Source organism: Anser brachyrhynchus, assembly GCF_964034855.1.
Source record: "Anser brachyrhynchus genome assembly, chromosome: 3".
In the NCBI taxonomy this organism is placed as follows: domain Eukaryota; kingdom Metazoa; phylum Chordata; class Aves; order Anseriformes; family Anatidae; genus Anser; species Anser brachyrhynchus.
Window position 1 is genome coordinate 63,577,139 of NC_137696.1, and position 21,003 is coordinate 63,598,141.

At 45.5% G+C, this 21,003-nt stretch overlaps 1 protein-coding gene across 12 annotated transcripts in view; it reads left to right on the forward strand.

Annotated features, from left to right (window-relative positions):
* Positions 1 to 21,003, forward strand: part of NHSL1 (NHS like 1) — a 167,310-nt gene that overhangs the window by 83,453 nt on the left and 62,854 nt on the right. Inside the window, exon 1 of one of the 12 annotated variants that reach the window (XM_080586248.1) lies at positions 7,095 to 15,825. The exons of the other annotated variants lie outside the window; for them this stretch is intronic. Within the exon in view, the coding sequence (XP_080442374.1) occupies positions 15,624 to 15,825 (202 nt within the window). The 5' untranslated portion in view covers positions 7,095 to 15,623. Of the gene's footprint in view, positions 1 to 7,094; positions 15,826 to 21,003 lie in introns of those variants that run through there. 12 annotated transcript variants of the gene reach the window in all.

Consider the following 21,003-nt stretch of genomic DNA (forward strand, 5'->3'; position numbering starts at 1 on the left):
TGTGGTGGCTCCTGCATGGAGCAGGGAGGGCCCTGTGGCGGCCCAGCCGTGGCCCCACTCGCGTGGGCCCCAGCGGAGAGCCCGGAGAGGAGCAGGGAGCGGTGCTGCTGCGGTGGCGTGGATGCCTGATGGAAACCCCTGCTGCTCTGCTGGGTCAGACAAGCTGCACAGCCATAGTACAAAGACAAGGGTTTGCATGGCCAAGGCAGAAGGGAGATGCTTATTTTCTTTAATTGGACTTCCTGAGAATGTGGTTCTGAAAAGACTGAGAAAAGCTCATTATTTTTGTTTAACATCTGTACTTCTGTTTTCATTCAAAATCCGTGTTAGTGCCGCTCTCCTTTTCTTACTGAAGAAAGTAAGAAGCCGTTGTTGAAAGGCAACAGCAGAGAGCTGTTGTAAGGAAGGGGTTAGGAGTGGTAAAAAAAGTCCTTTCCCTGTGAAAGGATAGCAATTAAGTTAAATACTTGAGTGCGTATCAACCCTTGCTCAGAAGCTTTTGCTCTTCTCTCTAAGTTGCTTCGAAATGTTGACTATTTTCACTCTACCAATGTCTTTGATTTGTCAAAAGTCCCCAGGAAGCATCTTGGTACACTTGCCAACCATTAATTAAAAAGCAGAAGTAAAGTTCAATTCCTGCAAATTTTACACTAATGAATCAGTTGCTGGTGAATCAGTCAGGGAATCTAGACGAAACCTTCATTAATTTAATGACACAATTTTGCTGTGTATCAGTTTATCTTAAATAAAATTGCTACTGTGTACAAAGTTTAAAAAAAAAAACAACAAAAAACGCGAACAAACCCACAGACAAAACAGAACACCTTTATTTAAATATTTTAACTGCAGAGCAAGAGGTTTGCAGTTCATGACATAGTTCAGTGGATTACTGGAATTTAGAAACAGTGACAGCTGAAGCTTTTTTAGAGCATTAACTTAGAGATGCAGAATAGAAGTTATTGTTTAAATAAAGAGCATAATAGATGACATATTTTCAAGTGAGTTGGGCAGCTAGACAGCTAATAAGACTTGGTCTTCTCTGACCTAGAGCACCTGACAGAAAATGAACCAATGAGTAAAGTTTTCAGAGATGTTCAGCAGATGACTTTGTACAGAAAGGTACATGATAAAACTGACCTATGCTTGCTTTTTATTAATCTCAAGTTGAATGTATGGAAAGAGTGTTTTTAAATTTTTCAGATTGCATTTCTGGATAAGTTGCTAGGTTCCAGGCACAAAAGCCCATCTTAGGGCTGTGCTTCAAAACAGTGCAGGTACTGGAGAGTTTTGTTGGATAGCAATATATTTTGATTGCCATGTTTTAGTTTTTTCCTATTTGTATGCTCTTACATACTCTTTTCTCTAAGCTACCGTGCTGTGCAGTATTTTATGAGGTTGTAGTAGACTTTTCCCTACCTTTAGAAGCAGCAGTTATTGTGTATTACATTATTAGCGTGGTTTTGAAAATCATGATCCTGAAATAATCAGCTAAGGCGTTATCACTGATTTCTTCCCGTTAACCTTAACGTGCGATGGAGAGAAGTTGTTTTGCCCCAGTCCTTTCATTGAGGAGGAGGATTTGTTTGTCTTCGAAACAGCACAGCAGGTCTGTCTCTCAGATACTGTTTTTGTTTAGGCTCTGAAGGCTCTGGGAGAAGTGGTGCGGTTGTTTACGTGCTACCCTGACTCCCACGTTGTTTTCTCAGTCTGTGATGAGCAGCCTTGATATGACAAACGATGGGCACTGAGTTTGTTTAGGGACTGAGTTTGAGGTGTATTAGGTGGGTGTGGATGTGCTCGGCATGCATAGGATCAGTGATGAAATCCCTGCTCTAAAACTGGGGCCCGTGTAGGTTTAGGGGCCTGGCCCTCTGCCCACACACACCCAGCCCCCCGGCTCCTCCTGGCTGGGAGGGTGACCCGAGCCCTCCTACGCTGGGTGCTGGGGTGGCCCCAGTGCTGCACCCTCCTGCAGGCAGCACCTGGTTCTTCGGCACAGACCTGGGCTCCCCCTCGCCACGTGCAGCACGAGCCGCCTTGGGGCTTGTTCAGAGCTGGGCATCCTCAGAAGAGGCGATGCGGTGTGATTGCTAGGGTTGTTTGGAATTGGAGACATACGAATGGAAGAATTAAACGACTTTTCTCCCAAAAGAATTAATTCCTAAAAAGGTCGTGAGCCTCGGTTCGTTGGCATGTGCTGAAAAATGAGATCATGTTTCTGTAATATTTGCCTAGAGTTTCTCTTTGGTTCGTAGTTCTTGTTGAAGGTGAAGAGTGCCAAGAAAACGCTGTAAAGCAAGCATGTGTGCTTACTGCTTGCCTGCACTTGGGACGTATTTTCCATCCTTGCTTGTCTTACAGCTGTGGATTTGAGAGGGAAGTCTTTTATACTAATAATAGCAAGAAGTTATGATAGAAGCTATCCATGAAAAATCCCAGGCATGTGCTGCTTGTTCCCTGGAGAGGGGATCCATGGTAGAAATGCAGATATTTTTTTTTTTATTTTTATTTTTTTAAAGATCACAGGGCTGCTCACCAGTTGTCTCCTGTGTTCTGTGCATGTAAGGACATTCCTTGGATTCTTTTCTTGGCAATGTTCTCATAAAATATCCAATGTTTGAAATCAGAAACAGATTTTCTCTGATGTTTTTAAACAAATGCATTTTCCAAGTTGAACTGGGCAAGCCAAAATGTGTACAAGTTGCTTTCTTTTTTTTATTTCTTTCTGCTTAAAGTTTTAATTGTTTCATATAACAGCAAGTCAAAGTGAGGGAGGGGACTTGCAGTAATCTAAATGGAGTAATCCGTCAAAGCGAAGATCCTTTGCAGAATTTAGTGTTTGGTTTAAGCTTAAGAAAGCAGCTGATTGATTGTGTGGTATTTGTTCCTCTGGCTTCATTTCATTTTTTTTTTTTTATTCTTGTCTCAGTTCTGTGTTATCACAATCAGGCTTGTGAGTCAGACCCATTCATTTTGTGGTTGTTTTTTTTTATGTCGTATGTGTTATTTTAATAGTGTAAGTAACTTTGAGGACGCTTCTCATCAGTAATTTTTCAAAATCTAAAAGCCATTTGAAGAAATGCAGAATTATACAGGCAAATCAGAATTAAATTTCAAGCACGGGACTGTTTGAGTTCGTAAGCCTGCTTCTGAAAGAAGAGCTCTGCTGTTCTTTGTTTCTCCGGTATTTCAGGGAGTTCTTCTTCCTGCTGTGCTTGTTCCAAGCTGTTTTCTTTGCCACTTCTTTTCCTGTCCCCATCCAAGCCGATCACTGCCTGGTGCATCTGTGATGCAGCTGAGGCCTGCCACTGAGGGGAAGTCTTCACATAGCTTGGTCTTAACAATTACATCTGTGTAAATTCTTGCCATGGCAATGCACAGCTAGAGAGGTCTGTCAGACGTGGCGTATTCGTGTGCTGAGCAAACAAACCAATTGTTGCTTTGAAACTGAAGAGATTTGAGTGTTTAGGATTGCTTGAAGTTTGGAGTTTTTGTTGATTAAACAAGAACTTTATTACCCCATGCAGAAGGAAGGAGAGATGTAGAGGTGCAGAGATACATGCGTGGCTAAGCATGTTCATAGCATCTGCCGCGGGTCTGTCCTCATATCAGAGAGCAATGAATAGGACGTACTTCTAACCGTGCCTGGAACTGCAGAATGAAATTGAGCATAACGAAAGGAAGATTATAGGTTTAGATAATTAAATCCGCACTGAAGTTGCTCAGGTGCTTGGAAGTGTTGCAGATCCCCACGTACTTCTATTTTTTCTCTTAAGGTAGGGAACACATTGGAAGGAGGGCAGCGTATGTAAAAGTGAAATGAGTTTCCAAGGCAGCAGAGCACTGAGGCAGTACCCGCTCCTCCTCTGCCACTTGTTCCTGGGTCTGTGTGCAGTCGATGGAGCAAAGGGAAAGCCCAGTGCCACCCCTGCCACGAAGACCCATCAGGGAGAGCTGTGTTCCCCAGCTCTCATTTCCATTATTTGGAGATTGCCCATAAATATATTTGTTCACCACATTGTGTAAGCATGTTGTTACGCTCCTTTGGGTTGCCTTGTTTGACTGCCCCGACAGAGGCCACCAAATGGCACAGGCTCAGACCCTACCAAATGAATGCCTTTTGTTTGGTGTGTTTGTGTTTTTTTCTTTTTTTGGTAACAGAACAGGGTGTGGGCACGTATTTTTTCCGTTAAATTTTTAAGAGCACTAATGGCAGTGGGTGAAGCTGGGCAGAATATAATCAGGCATTAGATAAAAATCTCCTCCGGTAGGCATGCCAGCCCTCCCCAGGGCACATGGGTCTTTTGCCCTGCTACACAGGGGGAAACTCACCCTAAATTGGCATGGAGACAACGCGAGCTGCATGGATTTGGATGTGAAAGCAGTTAGTATTGAACCTCCCCTTCAGCAGACCTTTAGCTGATAATTGGAAATGTGGAGGTCAGGAGAGGTTTCTGTACGTGCCTGGCTTTCGGTAGGTGACTGCAGCTTGTGTTTTTTAAACACAGTCTGGTGTAAACACACACAGGAATACTTGATGCTCATGATCCATTGGTTTATTCAGGTGGTGTTGTTCAGTCTTTAAGACTCTTTGAAAATTGACTTGTCTACTGTCACAAACAGATAATTAGCACAAAGCTTTTTCTCTGCCTCTAGTTTTACTTTCACGTGAGCATTTAATGCATTCCCTGCCTTTCTTCTCCATGTCTACTTCATTGCAGGCTGCAACAAGAACCGTTTGCACAACTGACACAACACATCAATCCTGAAGGGGGACTGATAGTAAATGAATCATAGAAAGACCACTTGCTGTTTTCTTTGACCTGCTAACATTTGCTTTCAAGCAATACCTGTTAACATCCCCAGTCACCTGGGGGCTGGCGAGCACAGTGCAGATGGCGATTGCTGTGCACCACAGTAGCAGAGGGCAGCGAATTCCTGCCAAATTGCAGCAAGAAGCCAACTCTGTTAATTTTACACAGCAAAAGCGTGCAGGTTAAAGAAAATGAAAACATAAGCAAAAAGTAACGTGCACAGCTGATGGGATACATAAGTATTGAAAGAATTTTGTGTTGAAGTGGTCTTTAAAAGAGTGTGCACATACTTGGAGCCTATAAATACCTCCACACATTTTTCAGTGGTTTAAGCTTAGTAACGATTTCACATTGTTTAAGTATAACATTACCAGATTCGTACTGTCCATGCTTGTCACTCATCTACATTGGCATTTTTTCTCCCCCAGCAGCATTTGTGCAGAAGACTGGTGTTGCTTCTGGGGAAACGCCATAAACTTTTGGCAAATGGGAGACCTGCTTCCTGGGAAAGCACATTGCCTGGCATTAAGAGATGGAAATTTTATTAATTCTTTTATTCAAAGTCCTGCCACAGCTGTGATCTTGCCTGTGGTTACTGTCTGGTGAAACAGTCTATAATTACCGCAGGCATCTTATTTTAATGCTATCCCAGTGTTGCCTGACTTCCAGTCCTCTAGAGCATCCCACTCTTTTCTATCTATATTTTAAAAAATTCAGAAAATGTTTCTGGTACTTAAAGCTCTCGTGTAACTTATCTGGACCTTCAGATTTGAAAATATTTTAAGCTTAATTGCTGGTCTTATGCAGAGGGATTACAAACGCAGGTCTTATTTAGTCTAGCTGGTAGCTTGGGAGGTAAATATCACAAGGAGGGAGGAAACCTGCTCAAGTTAAAGGACTGTATTGGCACAAGATGAATGGTTATGAGTGACTTCTGGATTAATTGAAGTCAGACATTAAAAGGTCCCAAACCATCTGAGGAGGGAAGTTGTGGAACAGACTTCCAAACAGGATAATGTGGACAAAGAAGTGTTTTTAAGATGGCTCTTGATAACTTTCGGTAAAGTGGAAGTTAGAATTTGTAGAGCCCCGTAAGTGGAGTCTGTGGCAGAGGTCGTTTGGCTACCTGGAGGTCTGGGGACTGTGAGGGCCAGGAAGAACGATCTCCTCACACGCTTAATTGCGGTGTCTTTGTGGTGTTCTGCCGCACTGGAGGCCAGGCGGGGAGGAGGGCACGGCACAGGCCCTGCTGGCATCAGGCCCCGCTGGCATCGGACTGCCTGGCAGGCGTTCGGGCGCTCCCCTCACACGGAGCTACAGGTGCTGCTGGGGCAGAAATCCTGCCAGCTCAGGCTGCTCGGGCCCGATGGGCTTCTCCTCTCTTATTCTAGCACTGGGTGCACTCTGCCTTCCTTAGGAGTTGTATTTTACAGATTGCCGGCTCTCGCAGGGACCTCGGACCTCGCTGACACCCGTCAGTTCTCTCTTGCCCTTTACCCGTGACGCGCTGTAGTTACACAGGTGGCGAGGCACCGCAGTGTCTTTCTGTAGGCCGCCTGTTACAAGGCCTTTCTTGGCCTGGGAATCCTCCTAATCCAGAGATCTGTTAAAACCCTCTTTCCAGCACAGCATCCTGGGCCCTTTCCGTTTCCAGTTTTTTAATCCATCCCCATTCTCATTTAAATCCATCGGTATGCTTTTTGTCACGTTTTCATACGTCAGGTGAATTCAAGAGGTTTTTGTAGTTGCTGGCAACCAGGAGGCATCACTTGAGCAGTAGCACACTGTGGATAGCTGTCCTTCCCCATGCAAACCGGGTGCCTGCTGGAAAACAGGCAGCTCGTGGAGACACCAAAGGAAGAAGGGTTAAAGTTGGTTTTAAACTTCCCTCCTGGCAGCACGCTGGGACGGAGGGAGGGAGAACTGGGAACGTGTGTGGAGTGATGAAGGTTGTGGAATTACGACTAGTAGTTATGTACTTAGTACCTTAATTAGAATTTTAGAAATATATATATATATATTTTTTTTCACATTCCTGTTATACCGCTACATTTTGAGAATTTTGGAAAAACAATTTTGAAAAGGTGAATGAAAGCTGTCAAGTTGTCTTGGTTTCTTCATTACCTTCTGAAGGTTTGAAAGCAACACTTTCCTGTGCCATGGAGTTTCATTTTACGGAACTGTTCCTGTGTGCTGCTCTGGGCTGATTTCTAGGTGGCAGCAACAATCCTTGGCCAAGGATATACTTAAGAAGGGGGCGGGGGGGGGGGGGGGGGGGGGAGTTGGACTATTTTACCTGCTCAAACAATATTTGGAAAACAGTTTCTGATTCTTTTCAGAGCCTTATTTTCCTTAGTCCAAGTGTCCAAATTGTATTGTTGTGACCCTGCTCATGCCCTGTAGCAGTGTGACTGGTGAGGACAGTGCCACTGCCACGCAGCTGTCCCGGGACTGCTGCCATGAGGTATATTCAACCCCGGTGGGCCAAGCAGCTTGTAGCTCCAAGGTCTCTGATGGCTCCTTGTGGTGTTTTCCTGAGGAGAGATTGCTCTGCTTGTCAGACTCTACATAAGCACGAGCTCATGTGGATATGTGGGCTAATCACTTCAAGTTTGCGAAAGCCATTTGCATTAGGAAATTTACATTTATGTTTACATTTAAAGTAATAAAACACACCACAGCTTCATCACTGGAACTGAGAGAACCTGATTGTGTAGAAGGCGTGACGGAAGTATCACGAAAATGCAGTTTCTTGAAGGCAAGATTCCTAAGGCTGCCAAGTGCTAAGTAAACAGCCAGTGTGCTCAGCCGTTGTTTGGATAATTCTGTGGATCTTTTTTAAGGGATTAAAATTTTTGCTGCTGTTTTTCTTAAAATTTTGGAGCTGAAATAACTCTTTAGTTTTACGTTGGAAATATCAGAAGATCCCAGATAACCCAGGCTTGCAGATCAGTATCAGTGAGAGAACCAGTTTTCCTGCATGCACAGGAGTGCCTGGAAACTTTATCCACAAAAACTCAACAGTGGGCAGCTTGAGCCAGCCCCTTGCTATCTTTGTGGGACCCCGGTGCTTTTTGTCTTTGCAATAGTGGCTGCAGAAAGAAGTTTCCCCTCATCCTCTAGCTGGAATTTCAAAGAATAGAAACTCCTTCTTGATTTCAACTTGAAATCTACCTGGGATGTAATTAAGTCTGTAGATTTTGAAACATGGCTTTCTGTTCTTGCTTTCTTACACAATATAAAGAACTGTTATGCTGTTTATTGTTTTATATGGTGAAAAAAAGTCCATATGTCCATCTTACATCCATCTATATTTTGATTTTTTTCTGGCTCCTTTTCTTAATGGATTATTTTTAAATCGGTTTAAAATAATTTTACTTTTCCACTAAAAATTTGAAACCTAGTCTTGAATTATCATCCTAATTTGTGGGGCTTTATGGTCATTTTTCTTTAAAATCAAATCTATCGGGAGGGACAAAATACATGTAAAAGCTGAGTGACTCTTTTGAAGAGCAGCAAAGTGTAAAATGATTTGTTCAGCTCCAGACTTACCTTGATCAATAGTCTGAGGAAGATGTATTTTGTCAAAATCTGTAATTCCATAACACGTAATTCTGAAATTACCAGAAGCACAGACTTGGAAAATTATATAAATTTACTGTGTCATGATTTGTGTTTTTGATGTGGGCCAAGATACATTTTGCATTGCTCAGTCAGGGATGTTGAATACAAAATTCTTCCCTGACCCAATAGTGCCTGCATGTGGGGAGAGTAATCTAGAGGGGGTCTTATTTTTGAGGGTAGTGCTTGGAATTTTAGAAGTATTATTGCTACTGAACAGACAGAAATTGAAACCCACAGACAGCGGGATATATTAATTTGTGTGCTGACTGTGGCAGGTACACAGATGGCTGCCCTTCCCAGACGATTTTGTGAAGCTCACCATTTCACTTGCGTTCTTTTGCAGAGCAGTAACTTGAGGTGCCAAAAAAGAAGGGTGCTGGTAGGCTGGAGCAGATATAGCACTTGTGTTTAATCGTTTTGTTGCCAAATCAGATACTGTAATTATAAGAACAGTTGCCTTCAGCCAGTAACTGTGTATTCTGCATGAAACAGCACTCCAGAAAGTCTGCTGTAGAAGATACAAAAGGGACAAATCACTTTGCTTTTTTTTTTTTGTAAAAAAAAAAAAAATCAAGACTATATAATTGATACTAAAAGTTTACATAGTATATGGATATCTTATTGATCCCTGGACTCAAGAAGAACATTCTTAGGGTGTAACTTTGTCTTGGATTGAAATACTGCTACTTTGTACTGCTCCTCATTAACCTAATCTTTCCATGGTAATTGCCACATATTTTTGTCATTACTCTTTCTTATGGAATTTGATGCATTCCTCTGCCATGATCTGTAAATCCGAGAGTTTACCTACTTTTTTTAAAAAGCCTTTGTGTGACCTGCTGTAAAGTAAGCAGGCTGTATCTAGGCATAACTCCTAAGAAGCTAATTCTAACTGGCTTATCTCGCATAAATACAGTTTGCAAGCAAATGTGATGCCTTAGATTAAAAATTTCGTACCGACCCATTCCAGGTTAATGTGATGATATTTGATATAAAATATTGGTTTAGCTCTTTCAACATGCTTCTCTTTGCTGAGGTGCAAGCTTTCCTCAGGCTGCGGGCAGAAGCGTGCGACGGGGTTACTTTTCTCATTGGCTGTGCGTTTAAAAATAATGAAACTACCTTATCTTAATCAGCCAGCGACGACTATGAAAAGCTACGCCCGCAGTAGCAAGTGCCATGGGAAGAGGGCGCGTAGCCTGGAGCGGCGGCTGTGAGGTCCCGTGGGACGGGGAGGTGGCGAGGGCCACGCTGAGAGGGACACCCAGAGCCGAGCGAGTGTGCGGCCGAGCTATTAGCAAAACCACGCTTCTTTCTTCCTTTAGTGTGAAGGCTAAGAGTGTTTTTCTGCGCCGACCTCCTCGAGGCATTCTGGCGTGCAGAAAATGAGACGGTTGTAGGAGCAGCCACCAAAAACTGACCTCTCTCTATAGGGCTTTGGATCCGTTCAAGCTCTGGGCTGTGCCTGTGGCTGAGGCAGGCCTCGTCGCGCCTGCCAGCGGGAGGTGGCACCGTGTGTGGAGGTCAGCATCATCATCAGTCCCAGGCCGAGAAGCTCCCATCCAGAAGGACGTGGGCTTAGGGGTTGCAGCCTTTGGACGGAGGGCTTTTGGTGGAGGCTTTTGTGAAGCAGCACAGGTTGCTTTGTTTTTTATTGACCCCTCCCTTCCTCAAGTGTGAAGTCCCATGTTTCGGTGAACTGCTGGGAGGAAGGGAGGTCGCTGCTGCTCCATGTCCCCCTTCGGGCTTCTAAATCTGAAAGAATGGTTAGAGAAAACGGGTCGGGAAGGTGGCTTCTTTCCTTCTCTGTTACCACGGTAATGAGGCTAATAAGCAGAGCTGCTCTGGGCAATCCTACCACCACTGTGAGCTGCCATCAGCACGGGCTGTGAAATCAGCTCCCAGCGCTGTGCCTCCTCCTTTTGCAGGGCGCGTGGGCCTGCAGTGCTGCCTGCGTGGCCCTCCGGGCTGGGAGCCGCCTGCTCCCCCAGCTTTTGGCGGGTCATCTCTTGCTCCGTGTTTTCAGAAACGTGGGACCTGGCCCCTGAAGCCAGGAATTGCTTCCATCTGTCTGATGTCCCCGTCCTCGCGCCCAAGGGTGCCTTGCCCCCCTTCCCAGAGGCAGTCCGCTTCCCAAAAGGTACCACCCCAAACGCTTCACCTCAGCAAAAGGCTCGCTTCCGTATGGCGGCAGAGCTAAACTGGCAAAGAACAGTAAGATTTGTCTGATCTACCTGCTGCTTTCACTGCTGGCTTTATTTGCTTTCTTGTCTGAATATGATCAAGAGTTGATATCAAACAAAAGACACTGTTTGTTGCTCTTAATCAGGCTTTCAAATTGAAAGATGAACAATTGCAACACACAAGTGTATTTTTAAGTGCCCAGGGACTGCCAGTAATGTAATACATGTGCTTCTTCTTCTCCAGCGTCTTACACGTATGCCATATCTAAAAATACTTATTGGATTAAAAATAATTACAGAGCGTTATTACATAACAGCAAAGGAAAAATGAAATTAGGTATAAAAGCGAGAGTCATGGGTGTGCTGAGAATTGCTGAGGCAGGGAGATACGGGAAGGCTGTTCCAGATTATAACAGCTCAGCACAAGAGGTTTGTATATAAGGAGGCAGAAAAGGGCTGTTGTTGGAAGCAAAGATATCAAAAGTATGTGGAGCAATCTCTGCATGGTTTTAATGGGAAGCATGTTAATTTTGAGCTCAGAGTGAAGACAAAACCAGAGGAGCTGTTTTGTGAATAGGGATGGAGCTGGTAGAGAGCGCCAGAAAGAAACTTCTGTCAGGAGGGTTTTTTAAAGACGTTTCTGCTTTTCACAAGGGCATTGATTCTTTACATTTCTTGTTTTTACATTTTTTTTTTGTTTTCTGTCTTCCTGTTGTGTCGGAGTTGTATGGGTCCGTGCTGTGTGGATGGCTTTGCAGGTTCAGCGCCGTGCAGAGGGCTGAGCTTTGCCCAGGGGTGGCACCCAAAAATTGCGGCTGGCAGTTCTGACACCAGGAGCCACAGCAGCCTGCCTTCAGGGGCTGGCATCCAGTCTGTCAGGCGCAGTTGCCAGCATCACTTGCCGTAGCTCTTTACAAAGTGCATTTTGTTGGCAGTGTCGCTTTTAGTTGCCATGCCATTCAAGCTCTTTCAGCTGCACGTGCCTTATTACTTACGTCCTTAAAAAAAAAAAAAAAGTTAAAAGATTGATGTATGCTGTACAATAGCAAGCATCTGATAAAAATAATTCCATGAAAGTATTCAGGGACGGTGCTAATGCCAGGGAATGTGAACGTGGCCGTGTGGAGAGAGCTTTTTGAGCAGCGTGAAGCTTGGTGTGCATCCTGGCTGCAGGGCGGCCGCCCCTCCCGCGGCCCCTTCATCTCCGGTGCTCATTGATGTCTCTCGGTATTGTAAGAGCTCTTCAAATGTTTGACTTGCTTCAGAAACTGTAAAGCTGGTACATCCTGCTCCCTTCCTGTTTGACATACTCATTTTCAGTTAAAAAACGAATTACAATACCTCAAGGGTTTGGGGTTTTTGTTTTTCCTTTCTTTGTGAAATTCTTCAGCTTTTGTCTACTCTTGTGTGTTTAACGAACGTGAGTCAGGGCTTCAGATGCACTATTTTGTTTGCTTGTTTGTTTAAAAAGAACTGTAACTACAATTCAACCCCCCAGCTGATCAGCTGAAAAGCCCAGAATGCGTCAACCCTCTGCAGTTATAAATAGAGTCGCTGTCTAATGAGGGCAGAGTTCATCCCCGCGGATTTCTACCACCTCCCTTTAATTTCGCATGTGGCTGCTGGGCTCGCGTTGGAAATTACTGGATTTGATGGTTTTGTTTTGTTGTGCATGGTGTTGATAGAGGCGCTGTTATTTTACTACATTGTGTATATTACATTTTTTCTTCTACACAGAGGATCTGCAAATTGTACATAAAGACCAATGATCAAATTTCTCATGTGGCATATTCAGGAGGATTATGTTGATATCAGGGTAGGACTGCCGTGCCCATACTTTGTGATTCCTAATCCCCTGTGTTTCCATTATGCACATCCTGTAGGCTTTTAAAACTCCTACATGTAATAAGTCATCAGTATCTCTGCTGGTTTCGGAGGTCAGGAGCACGTAGGCATGTCTAATGAGAGGGCTGATGTTTTCTTTGGTTGTCTTTTTATTTTGTTTCTTGTAATCACCAAGTTAGTCGCAGTTTTGGGTGTCCATCAAACTCTTAACCACCTTTTTTTCTTCAGACCAAATGTTGTTTCCAGTATAACGTAATCAATTTGCTCTCTAATTATTCAAACTCTCCCTAACAGAGCCTGAGAGGCTGTAAAGAGATGGTTTAGCAAACATGAAATATGCTGATAAAAGGATGCATACGCGTGTCTAACAATCTGCTCAGAACATTTGTACTTGAATTACTAATAGTTCAATTTCTAAACAGCGTGAAAAAGAATAATAAAGGAAATAAAATGCTATTTGGGGAAATCTTTATATTAATAATAGCTCAAGGCTGAGAAAATGATCAGCCTCTCTTCTGTGATTTTTAGGAAAATAGAATAAAACAGCCCTTTAGCTGAAGTAGAATATGTGAAGTTGAGTCAGAAGTTTTTTGGTAAGATTTCAGGTGAAACTTTGACTCAGATTATTGCTCCATATGTTTACAGCATAAAATAATTGTTTTTATAGGTTTTTTGTTAAGGTTGGCAAGGTACACAATGCCTTTCTCACATGAGAACGGTACATCCTCTTCCTAACTCGTTATGGTTCCTCCTTTGCTAATAGCTGAGATCACAACCGTCATCAAACCTGTATCATGTATGGTACCAAGGCCTTCCAGACACCAGGGAAGAACAGACTTATTCTTTAAATAAAAAAAAATTGTGTGGACATTAATGCCTGCCATATGGTAAATATACTTGTTAAACTGGATTTCAGCCCTGATCCCATTATCGTGTGTCAGCCTTCCTCCGTGAGCATGCATTGAAAACATGGCTAATGGAGTATTTCTGTAGTGTGGAGAAGTGCATGTTAAATGTTATTGGGTCTGCAGGCCAATATGTTATCCTGTGTCATCTTGTTAAGTGCTTGGGAACATCTCAGTCTGCTGAACACGGAATTTTGCCTTTTTCCCCCATCTTATTGCACCCATGTTAGCATTGCGTGTTACAGATCAGCGTTGGTTTGGGGTGTATGACTACACCTCGCTTTCATGTCAAGTGACAGTTGCATGGCGTTGTGATGACATCAGCTTGTGAAATACAGTTTGATAACATGATTTTGAGTTGTTAAAATAAAAAACCTAGCATAAATACAACTGTATTCTTGCCTCATAAAAGACGTTTCTGTCTGCGGGCCATGCAGCAGAAATAAATACAAAACACCAACACTCCCTTCTGTCAATTTTCAGAACTTTTGTGCATGTTTTAGACAGGGACTCTTCCCAGGACAGGGCTTGTTTCATCCCTGTTCATTAAAGTTTTCTGGCACTCGTCATTCTAAGACATGCTTTCATCCGTTGGCAAGTTTGCTGAGATTCAACCCTGTGAGGTGTCTATAAAACATTATATAGTGGAAATACTTTGTTCAGATCACTGTGCAAAGTAGCAGAACGTTGAACAAAACCAAACCAAAATGAGCCAGTTTCTGGCTGGCTTTCTACACTTCGCCAGCACTGTTGACTCAGTTTTGCAGATGATCTGTGCTGGGTGGTGCTGTGCATTTTGCATGCCTGAATCCGGATGCCACCCTGGTGCGGTGCCCGCAGGCGGCCTGCATGCACACGCTGTGCCTGGGATGGGGCAGGAGATGCAGGTGGCAGCAGGTCTGTGTCTGACTTTTTTTTTTTCCCCTAACCAGGGATTTTTCTGCCCGAAAGTTTGTTCTAGATACCAACCAGACAGCAAAAAAAAACTTTTCTAAAATACATAAGTACTTACATGACACTACTGTAGAGCTGTAGCTTTGATGACTGGTATGAGTTGAGACCAGAGCATCTATGAAGAGGAGTTAAGGCGGCAGGCCAAGAGTCAAATAATATCAAGTCAACCCGAACTTTAAAAAGTTGCTGAGGGCGCACTGTACAGGGCGCATGTCTCTGTGCTGTTTCCCTTGCTGTCCCAGTCTGAGCGTGCCGCTGAGCAGCCCAGGAAGGGCGCGCTTCCCGAGCCCTGAAGGCAAACAGCGCAGGGCATGCGAGATTAGGGTTGGTGTGGAAACCAGCGTGGAGACTTCCTCGGTGGTGCAGTGTTTGGGAGAGGTGCTGCGGGCTGGTGGCTTGTGGGTGGAGGAACCCAGAATACAGGAATTGTAATCCTGGTTTTTCTTCTCCGTGGGCAGGTTCCTAAATCCCCTTGAGAGCGTCTTTGTCCTTAAATAGGAGTAATGCCTATCCTCTAGAGGCGTTGTGGGGATGTGTTTATTTATGAAGTACTAATTGGGTGCAAACTGGTAACTGCTCGCTCTTTGTGCTCACCATAAATACGGCTGTAGCCTAACCTGGAAGACACCTACTTCTTCTTGTGGTGGCAATTGCTATGCTTCCGACTTTGAAAGGGGGCATCCTTCCTAAAATCCAAGTATGGAAAGTGCAACACTTTGGGTTTTTTCTTTATTCCGTGTATCTTTTCTGCTCTTGCAGCCTGGAAGAATGCAGATGCCCCTGCTGCTGGCTGTCGGTGTCACGGCGATTACAGCTGGTGAGCTTTAAATAAGCTCCTTGGCTGCAACCATCTGCGTACGGCCCCGGTACCTGTTGTTCAGGGGGTGCTGAATAATCGGGGATAAAGCTTAAGAGGAGCAGCAGGCTTGGGCAGAAGCAGGAAGGGAGAAGGCTGGGGCAGACGCCTCCGTTCCACAGCACCGTGCAGCCGGTGGTTTCTGGCTCTGTGCTGTGAGGCGGGGGCAGCAGCTGGCAACCCAGCAGCCAGAGCGAGCTGTTCCGTGAGACGATTGATTTTTACTGTTTTTCCCTTTTTTTTTTAAGGGGTAATAGAATCCCGTTCGAAACAGTGCGCAGCACAACCGAATAGTTCAGCTCGCCTGAGCACAGGAGGAGAAAATCTTTTCCTTCGCAGTGTCCCGAATGCGTCCGCTCAAGGGTTATGAGCAGGCCACTCCCTTCGGCTCCGAAGTAGCCACTGGGGACAGCGGGGACATCCTTGAGAGCAGCGGCTGACAATGATCGCCTATGTGCACTGCCTGCCCGCCGACCCGATGGTCGGGTGCCTCAGCAGGAGCAAGTGGCAGCCCGGCTGCGAGGATGAGGAGGAGGAGGAACTCATCCCGCTGCACTCCGGCAGGATGGGCAACGGGCACGCCAGGCTGCCCGGGCGCCTCCAGAGACGGGTGCTGAGCAAGGAGGACGACAACTTCTGGCCGAGTAAGAGAGAGTGCTTTCTCTTTGGTAGCTGGCACGGTCGTTCAGCGCCACGTTTATTAAGGGAAGGCATAACTGAAACAGATTTGCAAATGGGGAAAAACATCCATATTCTTTTACTGTTTTGGAGGATGAAGGGATTGGGAAGAATTTTCTTTGGAGAGAATGTATTTTCACTTCAGAGGAGTGTCTGTAAATGCTGCATCCAGTAGGCGAAGTTAATACTGCGTGGCACTGTCTTTGTGCATGTGATATGTCCGTGTTTGAGGGGCCTCGAGCACTTGCTTTGAGTTCGGTGCTGCTCCTTTTCTGCAAAATTATTGTTTTAGGGGAGTGGAGCTGTTGACACGTCGCTCTAACTGAAAGCCATAGAAATAATTGGTGGATGAAAAGGCCGGGAGAAGGAAGAAAGAGGTCTAAAGTTCAAAGACCTTTAATGCAGCCGATGAGGACTTGTTTTTAAAGAAATCTGCTTTTGAATAACCTTAGGTCTAAGGTTGTTTTCCCTCTGAATGTGAGCAGAAAGAATTCCTGAATTGTGATGACTGTCTCTTTTTCAGATCTGTACAGTTTCAAGTTTCATTAGCAAATACAGATGGGGAAAGGAGAGAGCACAGGATAGACAATGGTAACGCTCAGCTGCTTTGTTTTTAGCCGTATTGCTTGCCTTCCTTTTTTTCTGACCACCTAAGCAAAGGCACCCAGCTGTTTGTGGAATGGTTGCTCCAAAAAGTGTATATGAGGGTGATGGGGGAATAATTTCATGAGACAAAGGAAGCTTTTCCTACAAAAACCAGCTGGCTGGGTATCTTGCAGCAGGCCGTCTTCCTTTTATTTTATTTTTGTAAGTGCATTATTATGTTTGCAACTGTGTTGATTTCCTTTTTTCCTCGGTAGCCTCATGCTGATGATCGGACAATGCCTAGATATTACCAGCGATCGATAAATCGGCGTCCAGCCCACGATGCTAGCCCTGGCAGCGAAAGCATGTGCACTTCTGTTTGCTGCGTTACGCTTTGTGTGCAATCACGTGGCCTCGGCACTAGAGGAGCTGGGGCTGCCCAGAGGTGTCGGGAAGCTGCTCCTGTGATGCCTCAGGGGGCAAGACACAGCTCCTTGGTGCCATGCTGGCCAGGGGGAGGCAATTTCAAAGCTCCTGCCGCCTGGCAGCTTGGTTTGGTCCTGGCAGGAAGGTGTGAAGCTGACATTCAGAGCTGTTCTGGTGCCCTCAGAGGCAGCCAAACGCTCTGGGGCACGGAGATGGGAGCAGGGACCATAGGCAGAGCATGCAGGTGGCTCCCCGCAGCCCATTCTTCCTGCTCACACCATCTGCAGGGAAAGGTGCCCGTCCCCCCTTCCTGAGGTTTAAAGTATAAAACCCAGAAGGCGAGCAGGGAGAGAGGGCTGGGGAACAGAGCAGTGCCCTGGAGAATATTTTACTGCAGTATTAGAAACAGCCATCAAATATATGCTGATGATCTCTGCGTTTAAGAAGTTTGGAAACTGAAACGCTTGGTTTTGTGTGCAAGCAGCTGGGTCGCTCCAAGGCACCGCTGAGTTTCTTTCAGGCCTCAGAGCTGGAGCGATGCCGTGGCTGTGCGAAGTAGAACCTGGGAAGTTTTCGCACAGCTCAGTTGTGGGATTTCGATCCCAGATATGCAGCGGGAGCATCTGCTCGTCCTGCCCAGGTGCATTCATCTTTTTAGTATTGCTTCAGTATTCCCCTAGCAAACAGGGATGAATTCTGTGTCGTTCTGCTGACTCTTATAAAAACCATGTGCACGTGTGTGATTGTGTTGATTCGTAGCATAGCACACACATAAGCGGTTTGGTGGCAGATTTGTGGACTTGTGACCTACTAATGCTTTTAAAAGCTGTTTCTGACCCCCAGTGATAAACTTCTACTTGTTTTAGACCGAGTTTGTTGCTGGCTTCCTCACGTTGAGTTTCACTGATGTCTGGTATGATCCTGCGGCTTTTATTTTTTCTGTCTGAATTACAAACCATTGAACTTTCCATATTTAACACTGAGTACTTTAAGTGGTGAGTGGAAAAATCTGTTGCCCTGCTTTCTGCCCTGACTTTTCTGCCCGTGGTACCAGCACATAGTGCCGACTACCAGCCCTGTCTGGTCGGCTCCCTTTCCCTCTTGTCCCTTTGCACCCTGTGGAAACAAAAGAATGGGAACGCAATTAAGCCATCCGTTACAAGTGTTATTTGCTGGACAGGTCCTATTTCTCTTTGAGATAGGGAGAGTTGTGTTGCTTTTAACCTCTGTTAATGTTTATTTTAAGGAACAAAAGTGTTTCAGCGTGGAAGTGCTTTCTGGGAACGGGTCAAGTGATAACTGCCAAGCACAGCAGGTGATTATTGGCCCAGCTTTATCTCTGGTGATAAAGGCCTCCCTTTGGGGTCCTTATCGAGCACCATGAGAACTGCGTTTTGAGAGGTTTCACAGTGCTGATTCACTCAGTAGAAAATGCCCTCGGCAGTGTTGCTGCTGTCTGAAAACATAATGCAGTCAAATTGTTGGACTCGCTCCCGTGTGGGGCCAGCTTCCTCTCTGAGGGATGTCGAGATCCTGCAGCAGAGCCCCCCGGCCCCTGGTCACCTCCAGCGTTCCCGCAGCAAAATACTTGAGCATGCGTTTGGGTTGTGATGCTGCAGCTGTGACAATCAAGTGAGCTGGTTAAGGCTCGGTGGTTTGTTTTCAGCTGTAGGAATGGTCTGATAAAAACGTCAACGTAGGGATACAGCGAAGCGAAGGTTGAGCCTTACCAGCTCGGCCTTGTTTCAGCGTCCGTGATGCCATTCCTCTGCCACTCTTTACTGCCACATTCATTGCAAATAGATGATGTGTGACTGAAAAGAGCCGGAGGTCAGGAAAACACCTTGTATCAGCCTTCCAACCTGGAAGAAAACCGGCGTTACGGCAGCAGAGGGACGGTCACCATCACGTGGGTATTCGCGATTACTGACCAACCCCAGCACTGGTACTTGCCAGGTAGTTGGTTTTCCTGCAGCAAAGCCAAGCTGAGGTGCTAAGCTGACCAGGCCTGGCAGAAATCCCAAGGGTTGTTTTGTTTTAAATGCCTGCTGAGTTGGCATCGGAGCCTGTTGGCAGTGACTGCTGCCGTTGGTGACTGTCACCTCCTCCTGTCGGGAGTATCGCCTGCCTCTTGCGGTGAGCATCGCTGCTTCGTGTTTTAGCAAATTTTCATCAAATTTTATCAGAGTTTAAAGATGCAGTATGCTGTTGCTAACCTAGCTCAACTGTTGCACCCGTCTGCTTTTTGTGACAGTGCTGTTTTAGTAAGGATTTTGGAGGTTTTTTCCTTCTTTTGCAGACGTGGGAGGGAGCCAATTGCAGTACTGGATTACTTCTAATGTTTGTTAAACAGTAGCTTCAGTTATTGGGACTTTTTCTCCGTGTTTTGTTGCTCAGTAGCTCATGAAAGAATGCTCTATTCTTTTTCATTCATTGCCCTTTCTAAGGACAACAGATCTGTCGTAACTGCAAAGCCGAGACCTTTCTGCATGATGTGTGTTTTGTGAAAAACGTATAGAATTTGAAAGAATAATAACTAAACCTATTTATAAAGAACCGAGTCGGGCATTTTATTATTCGCTATTTGCAATGTCTTTTTTTTCCCAGGTTTCTGTTCCCAAAGCTATGAGATTTAAATTTCCCAATTAAAGGAAGTGAAATTAAAGGAAAAAAAATGCCAAAATACTTGTGGCTTTGGGAGGCTTCATTCTTTGCCCTCTCATTTAGCAGCGTGAAACAAAGACTGCATCGCTTTGCATCCCTCCCAGAGCCGGGCCTTGCAGAGCACTGAGCAAGCCTTTGTGGCCTTCGGTGGTGTAAGTGACAGAGGGGCTCAGTCTCTGCCGCTGAATGGCCGTGGTGACTGCTCACAAAGCCCGATGCAAGGGGCTGCCCAGCCCAGCGCCCAGCTTTAGCTGAGGCACCGAGCTTGTACCGTAACAGCTGACACATACAGCACAAACAAGACGGGTTTGTTTTCAGGACAAAAAGCAACATGAATATAATTTTTATTGCGTGTCTTAAAAAAAAAAAAAAATAATTCCCCTTTTCTCTCAGTGTTCTTAACAAGAGATTATCCAATGCCTGTTTTTTCTTGGAAATTTTACTCATTTGGCCAAAAAAGCCATCAATACCTTGCAAAGCAAAGGAACTTGTCCATTTGTATAAAAGTACTTCAGGTCTTGGATAAATGACCACCTTTCTCAGTGTCACAGTATGCGTGTTGTGTGTTGCTGCAGGTTCCCTGCATGAGCCGTACAGAGCACACCTCCCTGCCTCCGGGGTGGTCATGAGCTGGCCAGGCACCTGGTCTTGGTCTCCTGTGCCAAATGAAGCTGTTGAGATGCAGCTCATAAGCCCTTCTGAGAGGCACGAGAGTGCTGTGGATGTGGGGAGGGAGGGCAGGAAAAGGAGCGGGGATGAACTTGGAAAATGACAGAATCACAGAATGGTTTGGGTTGGAAGGGACCTTAAAGACCACCTAATTCCACCTCCCTGCCATGGGCAGGGACACCTCCCACCAGACCACGTTGGCCAAGGCCTCATCAAACCTGGCCTTGAACACCTCCAGGGATGGGGCATCCACAGCTTCTCTGGGCAGCCTGTGCCAGGGCCTCACCACCCTCACAGCAAAGAATTTCTTCCTAATGTCTAATCTAAACCTACCCTCTTTTAGTTTAAAGCCATTTCTCCTTGCCCTGCCACCACACTCCCTGACAGAGTCCCTCCCCAGCTTTCCTGCAGGCCCCCTTTAGGCACTGGAAGGCCGCTGTAAGGCCTCCCCAGAGCCTTCTCTTCTCCAGGCTGAACAACCCCAACTCTCTCAGCCTGCCTTTGTAGGAGAGGTGCTCCAGCCCTCTGGTCATCCTCATGGCCCTCCTCTGGACTCATTCTAATAGGTCCATGTCCTTCTTGTGCTGGGGGCCCAAATGCTGAACACCGGTTAGTGTTGGGATACCATAAAACATGAGAAGTGAATCAGCAGCACGAGTACGAAGGCCCTGGTGTGTTGCCTCACTGAAAGAAAACACGCTGCTAGCCTGGCCATGTGCTGCTAGGTTCAAACGCCGGGATTTGTGTTCGCGTTGCAGCATGGTGCTGGTAGTGGATGGTTTTTATGCCTTCCTCTTCGC